Here is a 23429-nt window from a genome sequence, read left to right as displayed (position 1 = left end):
TTGGCAGGTGCTGTCGAAGGAGCCTTGTTGAGCTCTTGCAGTGCATCTTGTAGATGGTACATACTGCTGGCACTGTAGGTTGGTGGTGGAAGAGTGAATGTTTGTGGATGGGGTATCAATCCTGGTTAGTGTCAAGCTTCTGCAGTGTTGTTGGAGCTACATTCACCCCAGCAAGTGCAGAGTATTCCATCACACTTTTGACTGTGCCTTGCAGATTGCGCACAGGCTTTGGGGAGTCAGGAGGTGAGCTATTTGCCGCAGAATTCCAAGGTTCTGACCTAATCTTGTCGTCACAGTATTTACTTGGCTAGTCCAGTTCAGTTTCTGGTCAATAGTAAACCCCAGAATGTTGATAGTGGGAAATTCAGCGATGATAGTGCCATTGAATGCCAAGGGGTGATGGTTAAATTCTTATTAAAAATGGCCATTGTCTGGTGCAAATGTTACTTGCCATTTTGTCAGCTCAAGCCTGGATATTATCCAGGTCTTGCTGCATTTGGACATGGACTGCTTTAGTATCGGAGGAGTTGGGAATGGTGCTGAACACTGTGCAATCATCAACGATCATCCCCACTTCTGATTTACAATTGAGGGAAGGTCAAACAGCTGAAGGTGTTTGGGTCGAGGATATTACCCTGAGGAACTCCTGCAGTGATGTCCTGGAACGGAGGTGATTGACCTCCAACGACTGCAACCATTTTCCTTTGTGTCAGGTACGACTCCAATCAGTGGAGAGTTACCCAGATACCCGCGTACTAGGGTTCCTTGATGCCATATTCAGCTAAATGCTGCCTTGATGTCAACGACAGTTACTCTCACCTCACCTCTGGAGTTCAGCTTGTTTTCTTAATGGTTGAATCAAGGCTGTTGGTTGAATCGAGGTTGTAATGAGGTCAGGAGTTGAGTGACCCTGGCTGAACCGAAACTGAGCATCAGTGAGTAGATTATTGTTCAGCAAGTGCACTTGACAGCACTGTTGATGACCACTTCCATTACTTTGCTGATAATCAAGAACAGGCTGATGGTAATTGATCAGGTTAGATTGATCCTGCTTTTTGTGGACAGGGCATGGGCAATTTTCCACAATGCCATGTAGATGCCAGTGTTGCAGTTGTATTGGAACAGTTGGCTAGGGGTGTGCCAGAGCACAAATCTTCAGTACAATTGCCGGAACATTGGTAGGTTCTTTGCATTGGCTGAAGACTGCCATCGGTGATGCTGGGGCTCTCTGGAAGAGCAGGGATAGATCATCCATTCGACACTTCTGACTGAAGACTGCTGCGAATATTTCAGCCTCATCTTTTGCAATGATGTGTTTGGCTCCCCCATCACTAAGAATGGAGATATTTGCGGATCCTCCTCCTTCAGAGATTTGTTTACTTATCCACCACCATTTACAATTGGATGTGGTAAGGCTGCTGAGTTTAGATCAGATCTGTTGGTTGTGATATTACTTAGCTCGGTCTATTGTTTGCTGCTTGGCATGTAAATAGTCCTGTGTTGTAGCTTCACCAGGTTGATCCCTAATTAGGTATGCCTGGTGCTGCTCCTGCTATGCCCCCCCGCATTCTTCATTGAACCAGGATTGATCCTTAGATTAGTGATAATGGTAGAGTGGGAAACTATCAGGCCATGAGACTACAGATGTCACTGTCCTATTAATCACGTCCAATGGCAATCACATTGTTAAACAGGTGATGAGTATTGATCCACCCATAAACGGGAGAATACGGAGGTGAGGAGGACTTGGGAGAGCCTGTTCCTTTGCATTGATATCTTTGAAATAAATCTGTTTTAAGGTACAGGCCAGCTTCAAACTCATTCTTCCTCAATACACGTGGGAACGAAAAAGAGATTGTGGCTGAGTACAATTCTGCTGCTGTTGATGGTCCACAGCGTCTCATTGCCCAGTGTCAAGTTGATAGATCTACTCAAAATCTATCCCATTAAGCACAGTGGAATGCCATACAACACAATGGAGAGTATCCTCAATATGTTAGCAGGACTTTGTTCCACATGGACTATGCTGTGGTCACTCCTCCTGATACTGTCAAGGTCAGATGTATCTGCGGAAGGCTGTTTGATGATTATGAGGTCAAGTATGTTTTGCCCTCTTGTTGGTTCCCTCACCACCAGCTGCAGACCCAATCTAACAGCTATGTCCTTTAGGACTCAGCCAGCCAAGTCTGCAGTGGTGCTACCGAGCCAGTCTTCATGATGGACATTGAAGTTCCTCACACACAGTATATTCTGTGCCCTTACCACTTTCAGTGCTTCCTCCTCCAAGTAGCGTTCAACATGGAGAAGTATGGATTCATTAACTGGGAGGACGGTGCATGAAAATCAGCAGGAGGGTTCCTTGCCCATGTTTGATCTGAAGAATACGCGAGAACCAAACTAATTTTTCACAACAATCAACGGTTTCATGGTCATCATTAGACTTTTAATGTCAGATTTTCTTTCCTTGATTGAATTCAATTTCCACCAACTGCCATGGGTGGGATTTAGCCCAGGTTACACAAGCATTACCCAGGGTATCTGGATTATTGGCCCAGTAACAATGGGCGGGAACTACCGGCCGCATTATGCCCAAAATAAGTGTGGCCGGTAGATGCCGGGAGATCCCTCTTCTGGAATGCCGGGAGATCCCTCGCCACACCTATATGAGATCTAACGCAATCTCGCGAGACATCGCAATGTGAATCCTGCCCATTGTGGGTGAGATCACTTTCTGGCAAATGTGCATATTAGAGTGAGACAGATAGTCTCACCCTAATATGCACTCCCACGATGTACCCAAGGCGTGGGATCTAACCCCGTGGCCTTGGGCAACTTGGGCGAGCGCCATTCAGTGCTGGTCTCCACAAACTAGATGGAACGGCACTCATGTGGGTCTTCCAGGGGATGGGAGGCTCTCAGGTGCTTGCCCTCAGGGCAGTGGCACCCTGGCACTGCTGATGCCACCTGATGCCACTGCTGGTGCCTGCCTGCCACCTGGCAGTGCCACATGGGTACCAGCCTGGCATTACCAAGATGCCCAGGTGACACTGCCAGCTGGCAAGGACATCGCCAGGGTGCCAACTGGCATTTTTCAAGAGACAGAGATCAGGACCGGCGGTGCCCTGCGCGGGTGGGGGGGGGGGGGGGGGGTGGCAAGGACCCCCTTAGAACAGGGCTGAGGCTGGGGGGTTCGGGGGTTGCATTGGGGAGTCGAGAGATCAAGACGCTATTCTACCTGCACTGAAGTACCGGCGAGCGGAGCTCCTCAATGCAGAAAACGGGACTAAGTGCGGCATTTGCCGTTCGTTCCCCGCTAAGGCCCCCGATCTACCAGAATGGCTGTTCGATAGCGTGATGTTTCTTGGCGCTCCGAGCACTGGGAAACACCCGGCTAATCGTGTGCTATGGAACTCTGTTCCCATTCGGGTAGATCGTAACCAATACCACTATGGCTCTGCCTCCCCCACAGGAAGAGGCTATCCCCTTTTTTGTTTTTCAAGCTAAGGTTTGGGATGCATTGGGCTCCGATGTGGAATGCAGAATCCCATTTACTGTCGGTGGTAACATAGTATGCAGAGTAACCCCATTTACCTCATTTGAGTCTAGGTACCTTACTCCACTAGCATGATTTAGACCAATATTTTCAGTTCCCTGAGCATGGGGCCTTTATGTTTTGGAATGCATCAAAATACAAACTTGAGCCATTCCAATCAGTGGCTCACGTGTTTTCACCAGATTTGTGTTTCACATCTGCCGAAATGTCCTGTAGCCGATTTATAATAAAACTCCAAAAGTATTCTAACCCAATGCACAAAAACAATAATGTGATTTGTTTTGTTATAATCTAATAAATCACTTGCATACAAGGGCCAACACAAAATCAACAGCAGACTAAGAAAAAAGGCAGTTGTCAACATCATTCCTGATCAGCATACACTTTCATACATTAATAAAAGATGAAAGGTTACACTAGCTCAGATTTATTGTTGCAGTATACTGCAGAGATGAAATTTAAATAGGGCATCCACTTCACTAAAAGGTCAGCTATCAAAAATTTATGACTGCAGAATGATGCAACTGACAGGTAAGCACAATCACCAACAAAATATAGAATTCAAATTCAACCATGTGAGATTTGGACCTGGACCTCCAGAGCATTGCTGTAGGTTTGTGATCTATCAGTTCAGAGACCTATATTACTAAGCCAGAGGAAAGGTAATTTTGCTAAAATTTGGGGTTCGAACCCACCACCCTGACATTAAGAGTCTCATGCTCTACCGACTGAGCAACTCTGAGCTGTGATTAAATTCCACAAGTGAGAATCAGCTAATGCTTTAATGAGTCTCAGGTGCACTGTTTAGTAACACATGTGGGTCACAAAGGAGTTCATACATGATTAAAACCTTTGAGGCAAGGTACCATATTCTTTGATTTTTGGAAGCCCATATTCAAAACTACAGAAATTTGTCTTCTTTGCTAAAGTTTGTCTACTGTATGTTTTGAAACAAAATTTAGTCCTTTATTAATCGCCTTACTGATAGCTGCACAGCCAGGGGTCCCTGGTCGTGCACTCAGATCCTGTGCAGACCAGATGGCAGATAGGTTCGCGGACATCTTCAACTTCTCCCTACTCCATTCTGAGGTCCCCACTTGCTTCAAGAGGACCACCATCATACCATGCCAAAGAAGAACAAGGCAACATGCCTCAACAACTACCTTCCAGTGAACTTGACATCGATCGTAATGAAGTGCTTCGAGAGGTTTGTCATGAGGCCCATCAACTCCATACTCCCAGAATGCCTAGAGCCACTGCAATTCGCATAACGCCGCAACCGGTCCACAGCAGACGCCATCTGTCTGGCTCCTCATTTTGCAACTTGATCCTCGCCTTTCTGACCGATAGACTGCAATCAGCGAGGATAACATCTCCTCCACAATAGACCTCAATACTGGGGTCCCGCAAGGCTGTGTACTTAGCGCCTACCATACTCCCTACACACACACACACGACTGTATGACAAAATATGGCTCCAACTCCATCTACAAGTTTGCTGATGACACAACTGTAGGGGGTTGGATCTCAAACAACGATGAGTCAGAATACAGAAGGGAGATAGAGAACCTAGTGGAGTGGTGTAACGACAACAATCTCTCCCTCAATGTCAGCAAAACTAAAGAGCTGGTCATTGACTGCAGGAAGCAAAGTATTATACACAGTCCTGTCAGCATCAAAGGGACCGAGGTGGAGATGGTTGACAGCTTCAAATTCCTAGGTGCGCACATCACCAACAGTCTGGTCCGTGTGGAGTTTGCACATTCTCCCCAGGTCTGCATGCGTCTCACCCCCACAACCCAAAGATGTGTAAGACAGGTGGATTGGCCACACTAAATTGGCCCTTAATTTGAATTGGGTACTCTTAAGTTTATTTTAAAAAAACAATCTGTCCTGGTCCACCCACTTCGACGCTACGACCAAGAAATCCCAACGCGCCCATACTTTCTCAGGAAACTAAGAAAATTCGACCTGTCCACATTACTCTTACCAACTTTTACAGATGCACCATAGAAAGCATCCTATCTGGCTGCATCACAGCCTGGTATGGCAACTGCTCGGCCCAAGACTGTAAGAAACTACAGAGTCGTAAACACCGCTCAGTCCATTGACTTTTTCTACACCTCCCTCTATCTTGGAAGGCGGGCAGCATAATCAAAGACCCCTCCCACCCGGCTTATTCACTTTTCCAAGTTCTTCCATCGGGCAGGAGATACAAGTCTGAGAACACGCACTAACAGCTTCAAAAACAGCTTCTTCTCCGTTGTTACCAGACTCCTAAACAACCCTCTTATGGACTGATCTGATCTCTTCACACTTCTTCTCTACTGAGTAGTATGTACGGAATGATCTATCGGAGATGTACGCAGAACAATACTTTTCACTGTACCTCAGTACACGTGACAATAAATAAATCCAAATCCAAAATTTAATTTTAATTTTATAAGACTGTGAAGAAAGGATATCTCGCTCCAGCAGTGATTTCATGGAAAATATGGATATGGTATATTAAAACAAACTTTATTACTAACACAGTATTAAAATATCTTTAACATCACACAAGAAAATAGCTTTACAATTACCCCATAAGCAATGCTAATCAATACAGTGAGACATTAATCCTTAACTGCTATGTTTATTTCTACGCAAACACCAGAACCATCTCAGATCTCAATCCACGTTTAAATATATTTAGCAGACCCAGGTATACTTGCTTAAGAGATGTTCTTTGAGACTGTTTTCAGAGATAGACCTGAAACCTGTCAGAACAATGCAGGAATTTTAGCTGAAGTCTTCAGAAACTGTCGCCATGGTTTGCCTTTCCGAAACCAATGGAACAATCATTACTTCTCGGCTAAAATGCCTGGTACTCTATCGCCTCCCATTAGTTACATCAACTTACCAAGCTGAATCGCAATGTATCTAATTAACTACTCCACAGGGAGCCCCCTTAATCTAAATGAAAATCCATTAGCCCAAGCTTTTACCATACTTTACTTGCACCTTTTGCTCCCAAACAAAATCTAGCTGTCTTGCAAACCAGGTTTTTTTAAACGCTACTGCAGTCACTGTCTATGTGGAGTCTGCACGTTCTCCGTGTCTGCATGGGTTTCCTCCAGGTTCTCCAGTTTCCTCGCACAAGTTCCAAAAGACATACTTGTTAGGTGAATTGGACATTCTGAATTCACCCTCAGTGTACCCGAACAGGTGCCGTAGTGTAGCGACGAGGGGATTTTCACAGTAACCTCATTGCAGTGTTAATGTAAGTCTACTTGCGACACTAATAATAATAAATTATTATAAGGAGTCATACACACACTACAAGGTTTGTAACCTTTACTGCACCAAATTTATAAACTACAATATATCTGAAATAAATTTCATTCATCACAAAAATCAGGGTGCTCAAAATATTGGGAGGGACTGATAGCACAACTACAGAAAAGAGTAAGTTAATAGGTGCAGACAGAGTAAGGGATGAAGTAATGACATCTATACCAGGGTTACTGTGCATATATGTGAATGCACGGAGTATAGTAAAAAAAGATTGGGGAGTTACAGGCGTATGCAATGTGGAAATGTGAAGTTGTGATGATAACAGAGAGCTGGCTCCAGGTAGGGAGGGACTGGGTGCTAAATATTTCTGGGTACAAGGTGTTTAGAAAGCTGGCAGTATTGCTTAAGGAGGGCATTGCAGTTCTGGAGAAAGAGGATGTCCCTGGGGGTTCTAGGACAGAATCAATTTGGCTAGAGCCAAGGAACAAAAATGGTGCACTTACATTGTTTGGTGTCACCTATAGACCACCAACTCATGGGGAGGATGTAGAAGAACATATCTGCAGGGAAATTACAGAGACAAGAGTGAGGGGAGATCAAATGGAAGTATACAAGATGATAAAGTATACGTGGAGCAGATGCTTCCTCCAGTGGGGCATTCTAGAACAAGTGGCTGTAGTCTTAGGATAAGAGGTAGCAAATTTAAGACAGAGTTGAGGAGAAACTACTTCTCCCAAAGAGTTGTGAATCTGTAGAATTCGCTACCCCAGAGTGCGGTGGATGCTGAGACAGTAAGTAAGTAAATTTAAGGAGGAGTTAGACAGATTTTTAATTGGTAATGGGTCGAAAGGTTATGGAGAACAGGCAGGACAGTAGAGTTAAGGCCAGTATGAGATCAGCCATGATCGAATGGTGGAGCAGACTCGATGGACCAAAGGGCCTAATTTTGCTCTTATATCTTATGAACTAAAATGCAAACATTCTACAGTAGTTTTAATGGGAGACTTTAATTACCCAAATGTAGACTGAAACAGTCGTAGTGTAAAGGGTGGAGAGAGGCAAAGTTTCCTAGATTGTGTTCAGGAAATTCTTCTGCAGCAGTATGTGGCCGGTCCAACAATAAAGGATGCACTGTTGGACCTGGTTCTTGAAAATGAGGTGGGCCAAGTACATCAATTGTCAGCAGGGAAACATTTAGGAGACAGTGACCATTGTATTGAAAGGTTTAGGATGATGATAGAAAAAGGACATTAGGCAATGCAGAATAGAAATAATTAACTGGGAAGAGCTGAATTCAATAGGGCAAGAATGGAGCTGGGCCGGATAAATCGGAATGAAAGATTGGCAGGAAAAGCTGTAGCTGAACAATGGGTGTCCTTCAAACATAAATACTTCCGGCACAGCAAAAGGTATATTCCTCAACAAAAGGTATATTCCTCAACAAGGACAGGTGTCAAGTAGAAAATACATTTGATAACCCAAAGGAATACAGAAGGTTCAGAGGGGAGGTGAAAAAGCACATTAGAGAAGCAAAGAGGGATTATGGGAAAATACTGTCAGCCAACATAAGCACAACAGCGCCTATACTTTCTCAGGAAACTAAGGAAATTTGGCCTGTCCACATTGACTCTTGCAAATTTTTACAGATGCACCATAGAAAGCATCCTAACTGGCCTAGTGTGGCAACTGCTCGGCCCAAGACCATAAGAAACTACACAGTCGTGAACAGAACCCAGTCCATCAGGCAAACCTGCCTCCCATCCACTGTCTCGATCTACACCTCCCGCTGCCTTGGGAAAGCAGGCAGCATAATCAAAGACCCTTGCCACCCGTCTTATTCACTCTTCCAACCTCTTCCATCGGGCAGGAGATACAAAAGTCTGAGAACACGCACTAACAGATTCAAACACAGCTTCTTCCCCGCTGTTACCAGACTCCTGAATCACCCTCTTATGGATTGAAGTGATTCTCCATACATCTTGTCTGTGTACAGTATGCTTCATCCAATGTCTATATATTTACATTGTGTATTATTGTATGTCCTATGTTTTTCATGTATGGAACGATCTGCCTGGACTGTACCCAAACAATACTTTTCACTATACTTCAGTACATGTGACAATAAATCTGAATCTAATCTTTTATAGGCATATAAATAGTGAAACGAGGAGTAGGGCCAATCGGGAACTAAAAGGGAATTTACACATGGAGACAGGGGGCATAATTGAGATATTAAATTAATACTTTGCATCCGTCTTCAGCAATGAGGTAGTTGCACCCCAGGCCATGGCGACAGATGAAGAAAACCTGAACTAAAAGGGTTCAAAATTGATCAGGATGAAGTGTTGAATAGACTGTCTATACTGAAAGTTGACCAGGCACCAAGACACGATGGGATGCATCCAAGGATATTGAAGAAAGTGAGATTGGAAATTGCAGGGATCAGAGGCGGGAGCGGCCGGGATCAGCATGGGTCAGCTGACTCACAGAAGCGTAATTGGGGGGGGGGGGGGGGGGGGGGAAAGAGAGCCAGTGTCAAGCGTTGACTTGGGGGTTTGGGATCACGGGGCTGCTGTGGGGGCGGGGGAGGGGAGATGGGATGATGCTTTGCTGACAGAAAAGGAGCCAACATGGGGGAACAGAAGGAGAGTCGGAGGGGGGGGGAGCCTCCAATGGGAGGGCTCGAGTAAGCGGGGGACACGGGTTAGTGGCTGGCTTAAAAAGGGAGATGGCTAATCGGCAGGGGAGAGGGGGGGGTGGCTAGCCCCCCATCCAGGCTGATCACGTGGAATGTGCGGGGCCTGAATGGGACGGTCAAGAGGGCTCGCGTGTTCTCACACCTAAAGGGGTTAAAGGCAGACGTAGCCATGCGACAGGAGACGCAGCTAAAACTTGCGGACCAAACAAAATTGAGAAAAGGGTGGGTGGGCCAGGTGTTCCATTCGGGGCACTATTCAAAGACCAGAGGAGTAGCAATCCTGGTCTGCAAACGGGTGGCTTTTGAGGCAGGGAATATTGTGGCTGACAAGGGGGGCAGCACGGTAGCATTGTGGATAGCACAATTGCTTCACAGCTCCAGGGTCCCAGGTTCGATTCCGGCTTGGGTCACTGTCTGTGCGGAGTCTGCACATCCTCCCCGTGTGTGCGTGGGTTTCCTCCGGGTGCTCCGGTTTCCCCCCACAGTCCAAAGATGTGCAGGTTAGGTGGATTGGCCATGATAAATTGCCCTTAGTGCCCTTGCGATAGAGCCGCTGTCTATAGCGCTGCGGACCTCAAAGAACTGGCAGGGGGGGTGGGGGGATCAGGTCTCGCTTTATGCGGATGATCTGCTCCTGTACATCTCGGACCCATTAGAGGGGATGGGGGAGGTCATGCAGATTCTGAGGGACTTTGGCAATTTCTTGGGGTACAAGCTGAACGAGAAGAAAAGCGAGATGTTCATGATCCAAGCTAAGGGGCAGGAAAAGAGACTGGGAGAACCTCCGCTGAAGATGGTCGAGAAGAGCTTTCGGTACCTAGGGATACAGGTGGCTCGAAAGTGGGATGCCCTCCACAAGCTTCATCTATCTCAGCTGGTAGAGCAGATGGAGGGGGACTTCAAAAGGCACCTTTCTAAAAAAAACAGGTGGTATCATTTCCGCTGCTATCCCCACGCAGGATACAGGATAGGGTGGTCTCCGGCACCTGGGTAGGGGAGGAGAAGGTGTCAGACATCTACCAGGAACTTCAGGAGGCGGAGGACGCCCCAGTGGAGGAACTTAAGGGCAAATGGGAGGAGGAGCTAGGCGGGGAGCTGGATGCGGGCCTGTGGGCGGATGCCCTAAACAGGATTAATTCCTCTTCATCATGTGCCAGGCTTAGCTTAATCCAGTTTAAGGTGGTCCACCAGGCACACATGACTGCAACCAGGATGAGCAAGCTCTTTGGAGTTGAGGATAAATGTGCGAGATGTGCGGGAAGCCCTGCAGATCATGTCCATATGTTCTGGGCATGCCCGGCTCTTAAGGGATTCTGGCAGGGATCTGGCAGGCAATGTCCAAGATCTTAGACACGCGGGTGGTGCCGAGTCCAGAGATAGCGATCTTTGGTGTGTCAGACGATCCGGGAGTTCAGGAAGCGAAAGAGGCCGACGTATTGGCCTTTGCTTCCTTGGTAGCCCGGAGACAGATCCTGTTAATGTGGAGGGACTCGAAGCCCCCGAGTGTAGAGACCTGGGTTAGTGACATGGCTGGGTTTCTCAGTCTCGAGAAAATAAAGTTTGCCTTAAGAGGGTCAATGGTAGGGTTTCTCTCGGAGGTGGCAGTCGTTCCTCGACTTTCTAGGAGAGCAGTAAAGGTCATCAGCAGCAGCATCCGGGGGGTGGGGGGGGTCATTTCTTAGTATTGTTCTTTTCTCTGTATATATGGTTAACATTTATTTTGTTATGTTAATTGTTGCGAATGGTTATGCAAAAAACTATGTTTTGACAAAGATTTGAATAAAAATAATTTTTTTTAAAAAGGAAATTGCAGGGATACTGGCCATAGTTTGTCAGCCTTCCCTAGACTCAGGGGAAACATACCCTTGTTCAAAAAAGGTTGCAAGGATAAGCCTAGCAGACCCGTCAGTTTAACTTCAGTGGCAGGCAAGATGTTAGAAACAATTATTTGGCTAGAGGAGGCTTGTAGTAGAGTTCCAAGTGACGGTATTGGAACTCTTGCTTTCCTGATATATATTAATGATCGAGATCAGTGTTTTTCAAACTTGTTTTTGCCCGGTACCCATTTTTACCAACCGCCCATCCTTCTGGACCCACGCCGGCCGACCTTCGCGACCCACCTTTTTCTCTTACCTTTAATGCGAGAGGTGAGCCTGGGTTTATATTCTATAGTCTAGAGTAACGAAGAATGAGAAATGACCTAATTGAAACAGACATTACTCTCTCAAGACTCTACTACCAGATGCAGAATGTACGTTTTCCTCAGATGGGTGGTTTACAGCCTGGAGATATAGTCTGCAAATTACAATAATAATAATCTTTATTGTCACAAGTAGGCTTACATTGCAATTAAGTTACTGTGAAAGTCCCCTAGTCGCCACACTAGGGCACCTGTTTGGGCACACTGAGGGAGAATTCAGAATGTCCAATTCACCTAACAAGCACGTCTTTTGGAACTTGTGGGAGGAAACCGGAGCACCCGGAGGAAACCCACGCAGACACAGGGAGAACATGCAGACTCCGCACAGACAGTGACCCAAGCCAGGAATCGAACCTGGGACCCTGGCGCTGTGAAGCAACAGCGCTAATGCGATGATTTTAGACATGGATGAGGAGGAAGTACTTAACCAAGTATTGTAAATCTTTTTAATCTCTAAAATTCACAATCAAAGAGAGTTCTGCAGGTTCAGCCAGATGCAGGGAGACTGAATTGAATTTTTAAATCTTCTCCTGGGTCAGCGTGCCGATGTCAGGAGGCGGCTCCGGGCATGTGCACTGATGAGTGGGCATGCATGCGCAGCACGCCCGCATTTTTAAAGCCGGTTGTGGCTGTCATTTTTAAGGCTGCCCGCAGCCGCCATTTTTTAAAGCCGGCTGTTGCACCTGAATTTACGCGATTGGGAGCCCCGTGATGAATGGCTCCGCGACCCTCCCGACACCCGCCCGCAACCCCCACTTTGAAAATGCCTGATCTAGATCTAGGTGTGCAGGAGAAATTTCAAAGTTTGTGGATGATATAAAAATTGGAAGTATTCTGAATTGCAAGGATGACTATGTAGAACTTCAAAAGAACATAGATAAATTGGCGGAGTGGCAGATATATGGCAGATGAAGTTCAATGGAAGGTGAAATATTTTGGTAGGAAGGAGACAGACAAGGGTTAAAATTCTTAATGGGGTGCAGGAGCAGAGAGAACTGGGTATATATGTGCATACATTATTGCAGGTGGTGAGAGTAGTTAATAAAGCATATAGTATCCTGGGCTTTATTAATAGCGGCAAGGGGGTTTTGCTGAACTTACACAAGCCACTAGTTAGACCTCAGCTGTAGTATTATGTACAGTTCTGGGCACCACGCTGTAGGGAGTTTGTGAACACATTGGAGAGAGTGCAGAAGAGATTTACAAGAATGGTTCCAGGGATGAGAAACTTCAGTTGAGGATAGATTGGAGAGAGGTTGGTACTGTTCTCCTTGGAGACAAGGCCAAGAGGAAATTTTATAGAAATTTTAAAAATCATGAGGGGGCTAGACAGAGTAGATAGGGAGAAACTGTTCCTGCTCGTAAAAGGATCAAGAATAAGAGGACACAGAATTAAAATGATTTGCAAAAATGTTTTTTTTTTTTTTTTTTTTTTACACATCGAGCGGTCTGGAATGCACTGCTAGGAACTGTGGTGGAGGCAGGTTCAATCGAGGCAATCAGGGCGGCATTAGATAATTATTGGAATAGAAACAATGTGCAGGGGTATGGGGAAAAGGGCAGGGCAATGGCACTAAGTCATAACACTCCTTTGGAGAACCGATGCAAACAAAATAGGCAAATGACCTTCTGGGCTGTATCAATTCTGTGATTCTGTGAATATACTCGTTTAAATGTTGTTTTTCTGTTGCTACTAAACTGTCTCATTTGATGTTCTGGGAAATACACATTATTTAAACTCAATTTTTCTTCAGCTATTGCAGATACTTTTCATTCACTCCAAAGTCTTCAGTAGCCTTTCATCAATATGTGCCATCAATTATAACAGACGATATGGCTTAAGCTTAAAGTAATATTTCATTATTAAACAAACCCAAATTAAATACAAAATTAGGTTGTTTAAAGCAGAGCCAAAGGAGAAATAATTGACACCAATACAAGTTGTGCAGTTTTTTTATATTCAAAAATCGGTTCATCCTGTAGGAGCTTCCCACTCACCATGACACATATGATTCCCAAATTACAGCAGTGATGTGCTCTCTCGTTTTTGCCTCAAGGACTCAACTCAGTGCCAACGAGTGCACAAGAGAAATTTAACGTGATTTGTTAATTAATTTTCGCTCTCTCACTGTGCAAATATCTTTTATCTGTACTTGGAAGCTTTCCATCACCCCGGTGAAATACAAAGAGCCAATTTGTTAAACTTGTCAAACAGCTAATCAGAGACAAACTCATATTCTGCACTCCAACAGTACTTCAAAATATATGTAAGATCAAAATTTTAATGCATCAGTCATGACTCAACACAGTATTCTTGCCTCTTGAGTCAGAAGGTTGTGGCTTCAAGTCCACACTGATACTTCAGTGCAATCAAGGGAATGTTGCACTGTCGAAGGAGTAATCTTTCAGCTGAGACATTAAATGTCCTCACATTAAATAGTGAATGTAAAGTAAACCACGGCAGTATTTTGAATAAGGACAAGCGAGTTCACCCCACTTTTCTGGGCAATATTTATTCCTCAATCAATATAATGGAGAACAGATTAGCTGGTTATTAACATAACCTTGCTGCGCGCAAACTGGCTGCTGTGTTTCCTACATTATAACAGTGGCTACACTTCAAGTGTATTTCATTGCTTTTAAAGTGCTCTGGAACTCATGAGATACATATTATGAACAGGCCCTGTGAAACCATACCTGCAGTTTCAGTATGCTACTGAATATGTACAGGAACAAAACAAATTCCAAATTAATATCCACCACCTCCATACAGTTAAAAATCCAATTAATATATAATTAACAATGAAGTTGTTGAAGGAGCTACAGAAATGCATTATTTCTTTCTTTCTAGTTTCCATGAAAGAAAATAAAACAATTTGCTAAATGAGGAATTATATACCTTTATCTGCTCTTAATTAAAAACTTTTTTGCAATTTTACGTCTCACTGAAATCTTCGTCGCTTGATCAGGTGAAGACAAAATGGGAAGAGTTGTTGAGACCCATCATTAGATAAGGATGTATGGAATAAGGCCCTCTGTAGGGTAAATTCCACTTCATCCTGCATGCGGCTCAGTCTCATCCAACTGAAGGTGGTTCATAGAGCTCATCAAACCAAAAGTTTTTTTATTCATTTATGGGATGTGGACGTCGCTGTTTATGCTTGCATTTATTGCCCATTCCTAATTGCCCTTCAGAGGATGGTGGTGCGTTCCCTTTTTGAACTGCTACAGTCCTGAGGTGTAGGTACACCCACAGTGCTGTTAGGGAGGGAATAACAGGATTTTGCCCCAGCGACAGTGAAGGAATGGCGATATATTTCCAAGTCAGGGTGGTGTGTGACTTGGAAGGGATCCTCCAGGTGGTGGGCTGCTTTGTCCAGGATGGTATCGAGCTTCTCGACTGTTGTTGGAGTTACACTCAATTCAGGCACGTGGACAGTATTCTATTACATTCCACACGTATGCCTTGTAGATGATGGACAGGTTTTAAGGGGGGGGGGGGGGATCAGGAGGTGAGTTACTCGCTGTCGGATTCCTAGCTTTTGACCTGCCATGGTAGCCACAGTATTAATATGGCTAGTCCAGTTCAGTTTCCGATCAATGGTAACCCCCATGGATGAGTGGTTTCTTTGATGGTGAGGACGACAGGTGCGAGCGGTGTTCTCATGGGCCTGCCAACCAGACCCACATGTTCTGATCTTGTCCAAAGATGGTGAGCTTTTGGGTCTCCTTCTTTAACACCATGTCAGCGGTTCTTAACTTTAATCTGGAGCCTTGTCCGTTGATGGCCATTTTCAGAGTGCTGGGCTAGCCGGGGCTGCAGACCGGAGGGCGGATTTGCTTGCCTTTACCTCACTGATAGCCCGAAGGCGAGTTCTGCTGGGATGGAGTGTGTCCACTCCACTTAGTTCCTCGCCCTGCTTGGTGACCTTATGGACTTTTTAAATCCTGGAAAATGTCAAATACACCATCAGGGGATCAGTAGAGGGATTCTACCTGAGGTGGCAGCCATTTATCTCTCACTTTAAAGAGGCAATTGCCATCACTGTTGGGGAGGGAGGGATTTGGATGTAGCTTCTCTTGCGTATTTTTCTATACTTCTGATTTTCTGTGTTGCTAACATGGCAATTGTACCATGTTTGAACAATTTTCACAATTATTGTTGTAGTGGTTCAGTTTGTGTTTGTTCAATATGAAGTCTTCAATAAAATATTATTTTTTTTAAAAACGTTTTGCAATTTCTAACAGCACGTTTTCCATAATTCCAACTCTTCGGTAGTAAGTTCACAAAAGCATCCTCATTTGGAAGATCACGATAGTCTTCCCAAAGTAATATCCAGAAATGTACTGCAGTTAATGACATTCCTTAGCTGCCTGCTAAGGGATGTTTGAACAGAGCATTAAGGGTCAGTTTTGTACATCAATATAATGGCATACCCATTGCACTCATTTAAGAACACAGCAGTTCCCACATGGACCTAGCAATATCTCAAAGCATTTCCTACTTACAGCGTAGAAATGGAAAACATTCAATCTACTAATATACTAGTTTTTTTCAACACCAAGCCACCAATTATGAATCTAAAATTATTTTCTGTAAAAAGGGAAAAAAATCTGTTTTTATAGCATGCCAATAAAATCAATAGCAATAAGCAGTTCCAAAGAACGCAATATTAATCAAAGACACAATGCTAATATACTTCTATTTTTCATTAGAATTTACACTTGACTTGAATAGGGTACATTAAAACTGAATTCTGCACATCTATTTCTTGTTTATATTTAGGTATTAATTTTGATTTCCTTTATCAGTAATAACCATTACGTACTACTGTCATAATGCTGGTATAATTAGTAAATATAAAACAAAGTTGGTGAACACACTAAACAATTACAAGAGATATTTGCAACTTCTTTTTCTACCAATTACATTATGTTTGAACAAAAGAAGTTATATGACACTTCTAAAATAGGCAATTTACAAGGACCAAACTTTGCAGCAACATCCACTGGCAAACATAATCCATACTGAAAATGCAATAAAATTACATGCATTAAGATCTGTACATAGCTCATTAAATGTCTTCAAAATCTCAGAACACAGAAGACAATAATATCATGAGATCATCTGATTTTTCCACACCTCCAGAAGTCTTCCAGTCACTTCCAGATATATTTATTCTTTGTTTATAAATTCTTAATTGTTCTGGAATGTTGCTATAACTCTGAATATTGAAATATTTCCTTACCCTGAAACTACCAATCCATTGCAGGAGTGTGCATCACATAATATTCCTCCCACGTCATACTGCAACTGGCTTGCAGCTCCAATACGGTTCTGTTGGAAATAAAAGACCTTATAGAATATCAAATAAAGCAATCTGAATGAGACATAATTATTTACAAAATTATTATAATTATTTACAACTACAACCAATTCCTGGACACATTCCTTATTCAAAATTGGATTTCTCCAAGCAGTTTGATGTATTCCATAGAAGATAACTGTGACCTTTTAGAGATAATATAAAAATGCTATTTGGGTGTGCTGATGAAAAAGAATATGTACCATCTTGTCTTTAAAGCTCACAGTTCACATTTATAAGCGCTATTTACATACAAGGCTGCTTTAAAGGGGTGAAAGTAAACATGGTGGGGGAAAAACTTGAGCAGGGAGAAAGCCAAAAGTTGAGGCTTTTGAAGGCAGGGAAGAGAGGCTGAAGTCAAAAGATGTTTTTGAAAATAACTTCAGCAGTTAATGGAATAGTGGCTGAAAAACAAACCTATGTTGGTGGCATTGAAGGAATAAAACAATATATGCAGTAATCCAGGGCAAAATCTGATGTGGCCTTGGGCATACGGCTGGAAATTCACAGGCGGTTGTCATGGTGCAATCACACACTGATGGACAGATAGATGGACTAACCAACACACACACACAACATCACAGCCAATCACCAGTGAGAGCACACGCACTATAAAACATGGAGCAGCACAATTCCCGCTCATTCTACCAGGAGATAGCTCAGAGCACAGAGCTCACAGCGCGCCACTCAGAGATACACCATGTGCTGAGTGCCTCACTAAGATAGTGCTAGGGCTGGGTCCACAGGTTAGCTGGTGAAGTACAAACCACAGCCAGAAGTTGAGTTATTATTGTACAGAATAACAAAACAGAGTTGTACCATCTACAACCGTGTTGGTGCGTTTGTGTATTGGAACACCCAACACGACATGATACCAGTCCTGGAAACTCGCCAGCGACTGTGAGACCTACCTGCACCTCTTCAGAGATCCGCCATCCTGCGCCATGGACACCAACAGCCCGCCGTAGCCGCTCCAAATCGCTGGAAATCTCGGCGTCAACTGGAAGCTGTTTAAACAGCGCTTCCAGCTCTTCCTCGAAGCCACAGACAGGGGGAATGCATCGGACACCAGGAGGATCGCCCTCCTCCTCTCCACGGCGGGGCAACATGCCATCCACACCTACAACTCCTTGGCATTCGCGGAAGGTGAGGACAAGACGAAGTACAAGACGGTCCTTCTAAAATTTGAGGAACACTTCAGCGTGGAAGTTAATGAGAGCTTCGAGAGGTACCTCTTCCAGCAGCGCCTACAGGGTAAGGATGAGCCTTTTCAATCTTATTTGACACACCTTCCTATCCTCGCGCAGTCCTGCGGCTATGAGGCCACCTCCAACTCCATGATTTGGGATCAGATAGTTTTTGGGGTCACCTCAGACACCCTACGCCAGCAGCTCCTCAAAATAAAGCGCCTCACGCTAACCACCGCCATCGAAACCTGCGTCCTCCATGAAAACGCGACCAGCCGGTACTCCCAAATCCAGGCAGCCGAATCGGCATGGCAGGGATCCTAAGAGGCCGAGCGGGTCCAGTCGATCGAGTTCCTCCCGGTCAGCGGCCCAGACGAGGGCGATCATTTTGCGCGCTTGTACGCGCCAAAAGAGGAGACGTCGACGCAGAGGGACGTGATGCGTAGGCGCGCTCTGTGCAGGACCGCATCGCGCATGCGTGGTGGCGCAACGAACGCCATGACTTCACGACGTGTGGCAAATGTGGATCCGCACACTTAAAGCGGCAATGTCCAGCCAAAACGTGACAATGCCTCCGCTGTGGCAGGATGGGCCACTACGCTGCCTGCTGTCGAGCAGCTCAACCTGCCAACTCTCCGCAATTCCGCCAGCCTCGCAGGGACGTGCCCCCATACACCGAGTTATACCCTGACGACATGCAGACCGGTGATACCGACGACCGGGAACCCTTCCGCGTTGCGGTAATAAGACAGGAACCGGATGTCCCCAAGTAGGACCCACCAGCCAATGCCAGTGCACAGCATTAATCCGGGCGATGAATGGTGTGCCACCCCAACGGTCAACCGATCACCAATCACATTCCGCTTAGACACTGGTGCCTCCGCCAATCTCATTGCATGGTCAGCCTTCCACACCTTGAAGGTTAAACCACCGATTCGGTCATCCCACTGTCAGCTGGTTGATTACAACGGGAACATTATCCCGGCCATGGGGTCCTGCCAGCTCGAGGTTGCACACAATTCATACACAGCCACACTGTCTTTTGAGATAATTGGATCCTCGAAGGACTCTAAGTTAGGCGCACAGGCGTGCAAGATCCTCCACCTCGTTCAGCGGGTACACACTCTGTCTCCAGAAAGCACATCAGATTTCCCGGATGCAGACTTTAGGGCGCAGCTGCACTCGCTCCTCGCCCCCAAACGGGAGGTTTTCGAGGGCCTGGGCACACTGCCCTACACTTACAGAATATGGCTCAAACTGGACGCCACCCTGGTCATTCACACACCTCGTAGAGTCCCAGACCACTCAAGGACCGCCTCAAGCAGCAGCTGCAGGATCTGCAGGACCAAGGAGTGCTTTCCCGGGTCACGGAGCCAACGCCATGGGTCAGCTCCATGGTGTGCGTAAAAAAGCCCTCTGGCGTAAAAAAGCCCATGTGCTGAGTGCCTCACTAAGATAGTGCTAGGGCTGGGTCCACAAGTTAGCTGGTGAAGTACGAACCACAGCCAGAATTTAATAGTTATTATTGTACAGAATAATAAAACCGAGTTGTACCATCTACAACCGAGTTGGTTTGTTTGTGTATCGGAACATGCAACACGACAGTGGTGAAGTGAAGTGAGATCTTGGAAAAATTTGAAAATAAAAATGAGGCTCCTAAAATTAATTTATGAGGTCACAGGAAATCAGGAGAATTTAACAGATTAATTCAATCATTGGAATGAGGAGGCAGTGGGTAATTTCTTTGTCATGCCCAGTAGAGGCAGGTCCTGTTCGCACAAATATATGAAGTAGGAGGAGCAGGCCACTCAGTCCCTTGAAATTGCTCCACTATTCAATAAGCTCATGGCTGATGCAATTGTAACCTGGACTTCACATTCTGCCTGCCCCCACAACCTTTCGCCCCTTTGTTCATCAAGAATCGATCCAGTTCTGTCTGAAAAATATTTAAAGACTACTTTCACTGCCTTTTGAGGAAGAGATTTCGAAAGACTCATGACTCATGGAAAAAATTCTCCTCATCGCTGGCTTAAATGGTCAGCCCTTAGTTTTTATTTTAAAAAATATATTTTTTGAATGTCAAAAAAAACAATGATGACAATAGCAACAAACAAATATACAAAAAGGTGTTTGTTTTTTTAAATCAGAAAATTGATAAATACATATAAATTGTTTTTTATAACTGCAACAGTCAAACTATCCCTATTATAAATTAGCTTAACAGTCGATCTTGTCCAGTTCTTTAAAGAATGAAATAAATGGCTGCTTCTTCTGGTAGAACGTCCCCACCGAGCCCCTAATGATACACAGGTTGAGGATCCCTTATCTGATATTCCGAAAATTAAAAATTCCAAATTCCGCACATTTCTTTTGAGCACCGATGTGACATCACGAATGGGAAATTCCATGAGGCTCCGGGAAGGTTCCCGGGCGATGTGCAGGTCCCGGGAACAGGCTGTTTCGCCCCCTCGAAAAGCATATTCCGAAATCTTAAAGATGCCAAAATCCTATACACACTCGGTCCCAAGCATTTCAGCAAAAGGATGCTCAACGTGTATTTGATTTTCTCCAGGTGTAGGAATGACAACAAATCATCCAACCAGGTGGATGTTTTAGCTGGTGTGGGAGATCTCCAATTGAGCAATATATGCCTCCTGGCTATTAAAGATGCAAAGGCGAGAAAGTCCGCTCCCACCCTGGAGTGGAATGCTGGTGAGTCAGAGACCCCAAATATTGCCATTAGTGGGCAAGGTTCTAGGGTCACCCCTAGAATCTTAGATAGCATATCAAGAAAGGAAACCCAGTAGTTAGCAAACTTAGGAGAAATCCAAAACACGCGAGTGTGGTCAGCTGGTGTAAGTGAACAGCGATCACACTTGTTCTCCACATCTCGAAAGATCCCACTCATCCTCGCCTTCATCGAATGAGTTCTATGTAGTATTTTGAACTGAATCAAACTCAATTTGGCGCAAGACGAAGTGGAATTCACCCTGTAGAGGGTTTCCCTCCAAACCTCATCAGTAAGGGCCTAGCCCCTTTATCCATTTCTCCTTTACTCCATCCAAAGGAATAGAATCGGAAAACAAAATAAGGCCATACAAGTTTGAAATCTTCTGGCCTGTCGTGCCAAAGGCAGGACCTTCTACAGCAAAGAGGAAGGTGGGGTCAAGGGGAAGAAAGAAAAAAAGAACTTCTCAAAGGAGAGCCATCCCCTGGAATGCGAGCACCTTTGCACTGCCCAGCTGGCATCTAGACACTGCCACCCTGCTAAGCCAGCAGGAGCACTGCCTGGGTGCCAGGGTGACAGTACAAGGGTGCATGAGTGCCAAGGTGGCACTACCAAGGGTCGGGGGCCATGCCCATAAAATGAGGGGGGTTTGAAGGGTGTGGAGTGCAGGGCAGGTACGTAGGAGCCTCCGGGAGGTTGGGGGGGGGGGGGGTGATGGGTGGAGGTCCTAGAAGGGAGGGGTGATGTAAGGGGGCTGGGGGGAGGGGGGGGGCATGAAGAGGGGGGACCCCATAGTGGGGTGTCCTCACTTGGGGAGTGCGGGGTAGGGTCCACGTGTTAAATGTTTTAGTTGCTGTGATATGAAGAGTCTAAAGTTCTGTTCCTTTTTCACAAACACACATTTCCTTCCAACAGCCTTTGCACAAAACTCTCACTATACATCACCTGACAGAGGCCACCTGAAGCCCCTTTACATATCAGTGTCAATTAATGGATACATAACAGAAATGAGACAACTAATTGCAATGTCTCTGAACCCATTACTTAACAGTCTCCCCTTCCTTGGAGAAAAAAAAATTAGGTGAAAACAAAATTTCAAGAAACTCAAAAACACACACATGATTGCCCTCCCTTTTTTTTTGTTTGTACGAGAAAGAAAAAAAAGTCACAGAAACAAGTGCCCTTCATTAACAATATCCAAAAGTTTCTGTGAACTCGCCCCTCTTTTCGTAAAACAGTCTGACAGTTAATAGCTCCTGTCGACCCATTTAATTTTTGTTATTTCCCCTCTGTCCGACATCTGCTTCAAACTTGCGATATCTATCCGTAACCTCTTTTCATTTACACTTTTTGTAGAGTGCAAATTTTCCCGCAGGGATTTATTGTCAATGTGACAGTCAATAGGTATATTACCCAAATCCCCTAATCCCAAAATTTCTGTCAATATCATACTTATATAAAAGGCCATATCCTCGACAAGGCTTAACGTCTCAGCAGCCAAAGTACGTTTTACCACTCTCCTTATTTTCTTTGTTTCCCATACAAGCGGGCAACATTTACCATTGTTCCCCAAAAGGAAAATTATAAAACCTCCTGCGCTTGAAACCTCATCACATAAATTTGCGTAGGACGCATCATTATAAACTATGAGTTTCAAGTGCCTAAGGTCACCTAAAACCAGGAACTTCAAAACACAGTCCTGCATTTTTAGTTTGGCCAACGCTTTATTTGCTCTTACTTTGTCTTCCACTTTGGGATCATTCATTTTTGTACTCAACTCTAAGACATCAAAACTTACGTCCGGTCTACCTAACAAGTTCAGCTCCCCAATTAAACTTCGCAGTTGCTCTTTTTCTATCTTTGAAACCATTGTGTCTTTTTGTGAAACTCAGCCACAACTAATTGCAAATGGGCTGATGCTTTCCAAATAAGATTGCTGACGTAAAGTTGCCCCTAACTTAGTCTGTCCAATTTCCAGTCCAATATATTTAAATGCACCAGAAGCCTGACCTCCAACCCTGAATTCTTTCCTCAAACCAGAGATTACAATAGCTACAAAATCACTAGTCCCACCCCACAAAAAAATCATTGACATGCATCATAAAAATGCCAGAAAGATTTCCTTTATAGTGCCAGTAAAACATTGAAGGATCTGCTTTCAACTGGCAACAGCCTAACTTTAACAAAACTGCCTTACCGAAAAATACCAGACTCTAGATGCATCATTTAATCCATGAACACATTTGTTCAACTTCCAGAGTACCCCTTCTGTGTTAGCTGCTTCTTTAGGAGGACGGAGAAAAATGTCTCTCTGGAGCTGATGCCCCTGCAAAAAGGCAGCTTTTATATCCTCTCCCGCCTGGTATCTCGTTCTGTACTGCTACTGCTTGATCTTTCCCTTCTGCTGTGGGATGTCCTTTC

General features: G+C 44.8%; 1 protein-coding gene and 1 long non-coding RNA gene across 6 annotated transcripts in view; one reads left to right on the top strand and one right to left on the bottom strand.

Moving 5' to 3' along the window:
* Positions 1-23429, bottom strand: part of fbxw8 (F-box and WD repeat domain containing 8) — a 301601-nt gene that overhangs the window by 238677 nt on the left and 39495 nt on the right. For all 4 annotated transcript variants that reach the window (XM_072496703.1, XM_072496712.1, XM_072496692.1 and 1 more), the window contains exon 4: positions 16977-17065. In XM_072496703.1, the coding sequence (XP_072352804.1) occupies positions 16977-17065 (89 nt within the window). The remainder of the gene's footprint in view (positions 1-16976; positions 17066-23429) is intronic.
* The window catches only part of LOC140408884 (uncharacterized), a 315648-nt gene that overhangs the window by 266574 nt on the left and 25645 nt on the right, over positions 1-23429 (top strand). The gene's annotated exons all lie outside the window — the stretch shown is intronic.

This window comes from Scyliorhinus torazame, chromosome 1 (genome assembly GCF_047496885.1).
Source record: "Scyliorhinus torazame isolate Kashiwa2021f chromosome 1, sScyTor2.1, whole genome shotgun sequence".
Lineage (NCBI taxonomy): Eukaryota > Metazoa > Chordata > Chondrichthyes > Carcharhiniformes > Scyliorhinidae > Scyliorhinus > Scyliorhinus torazame.
Note: the sequence above shows the minus strand (reverse complement) of the source record. Positions and strands in the feature narration are given on the sequence as shown.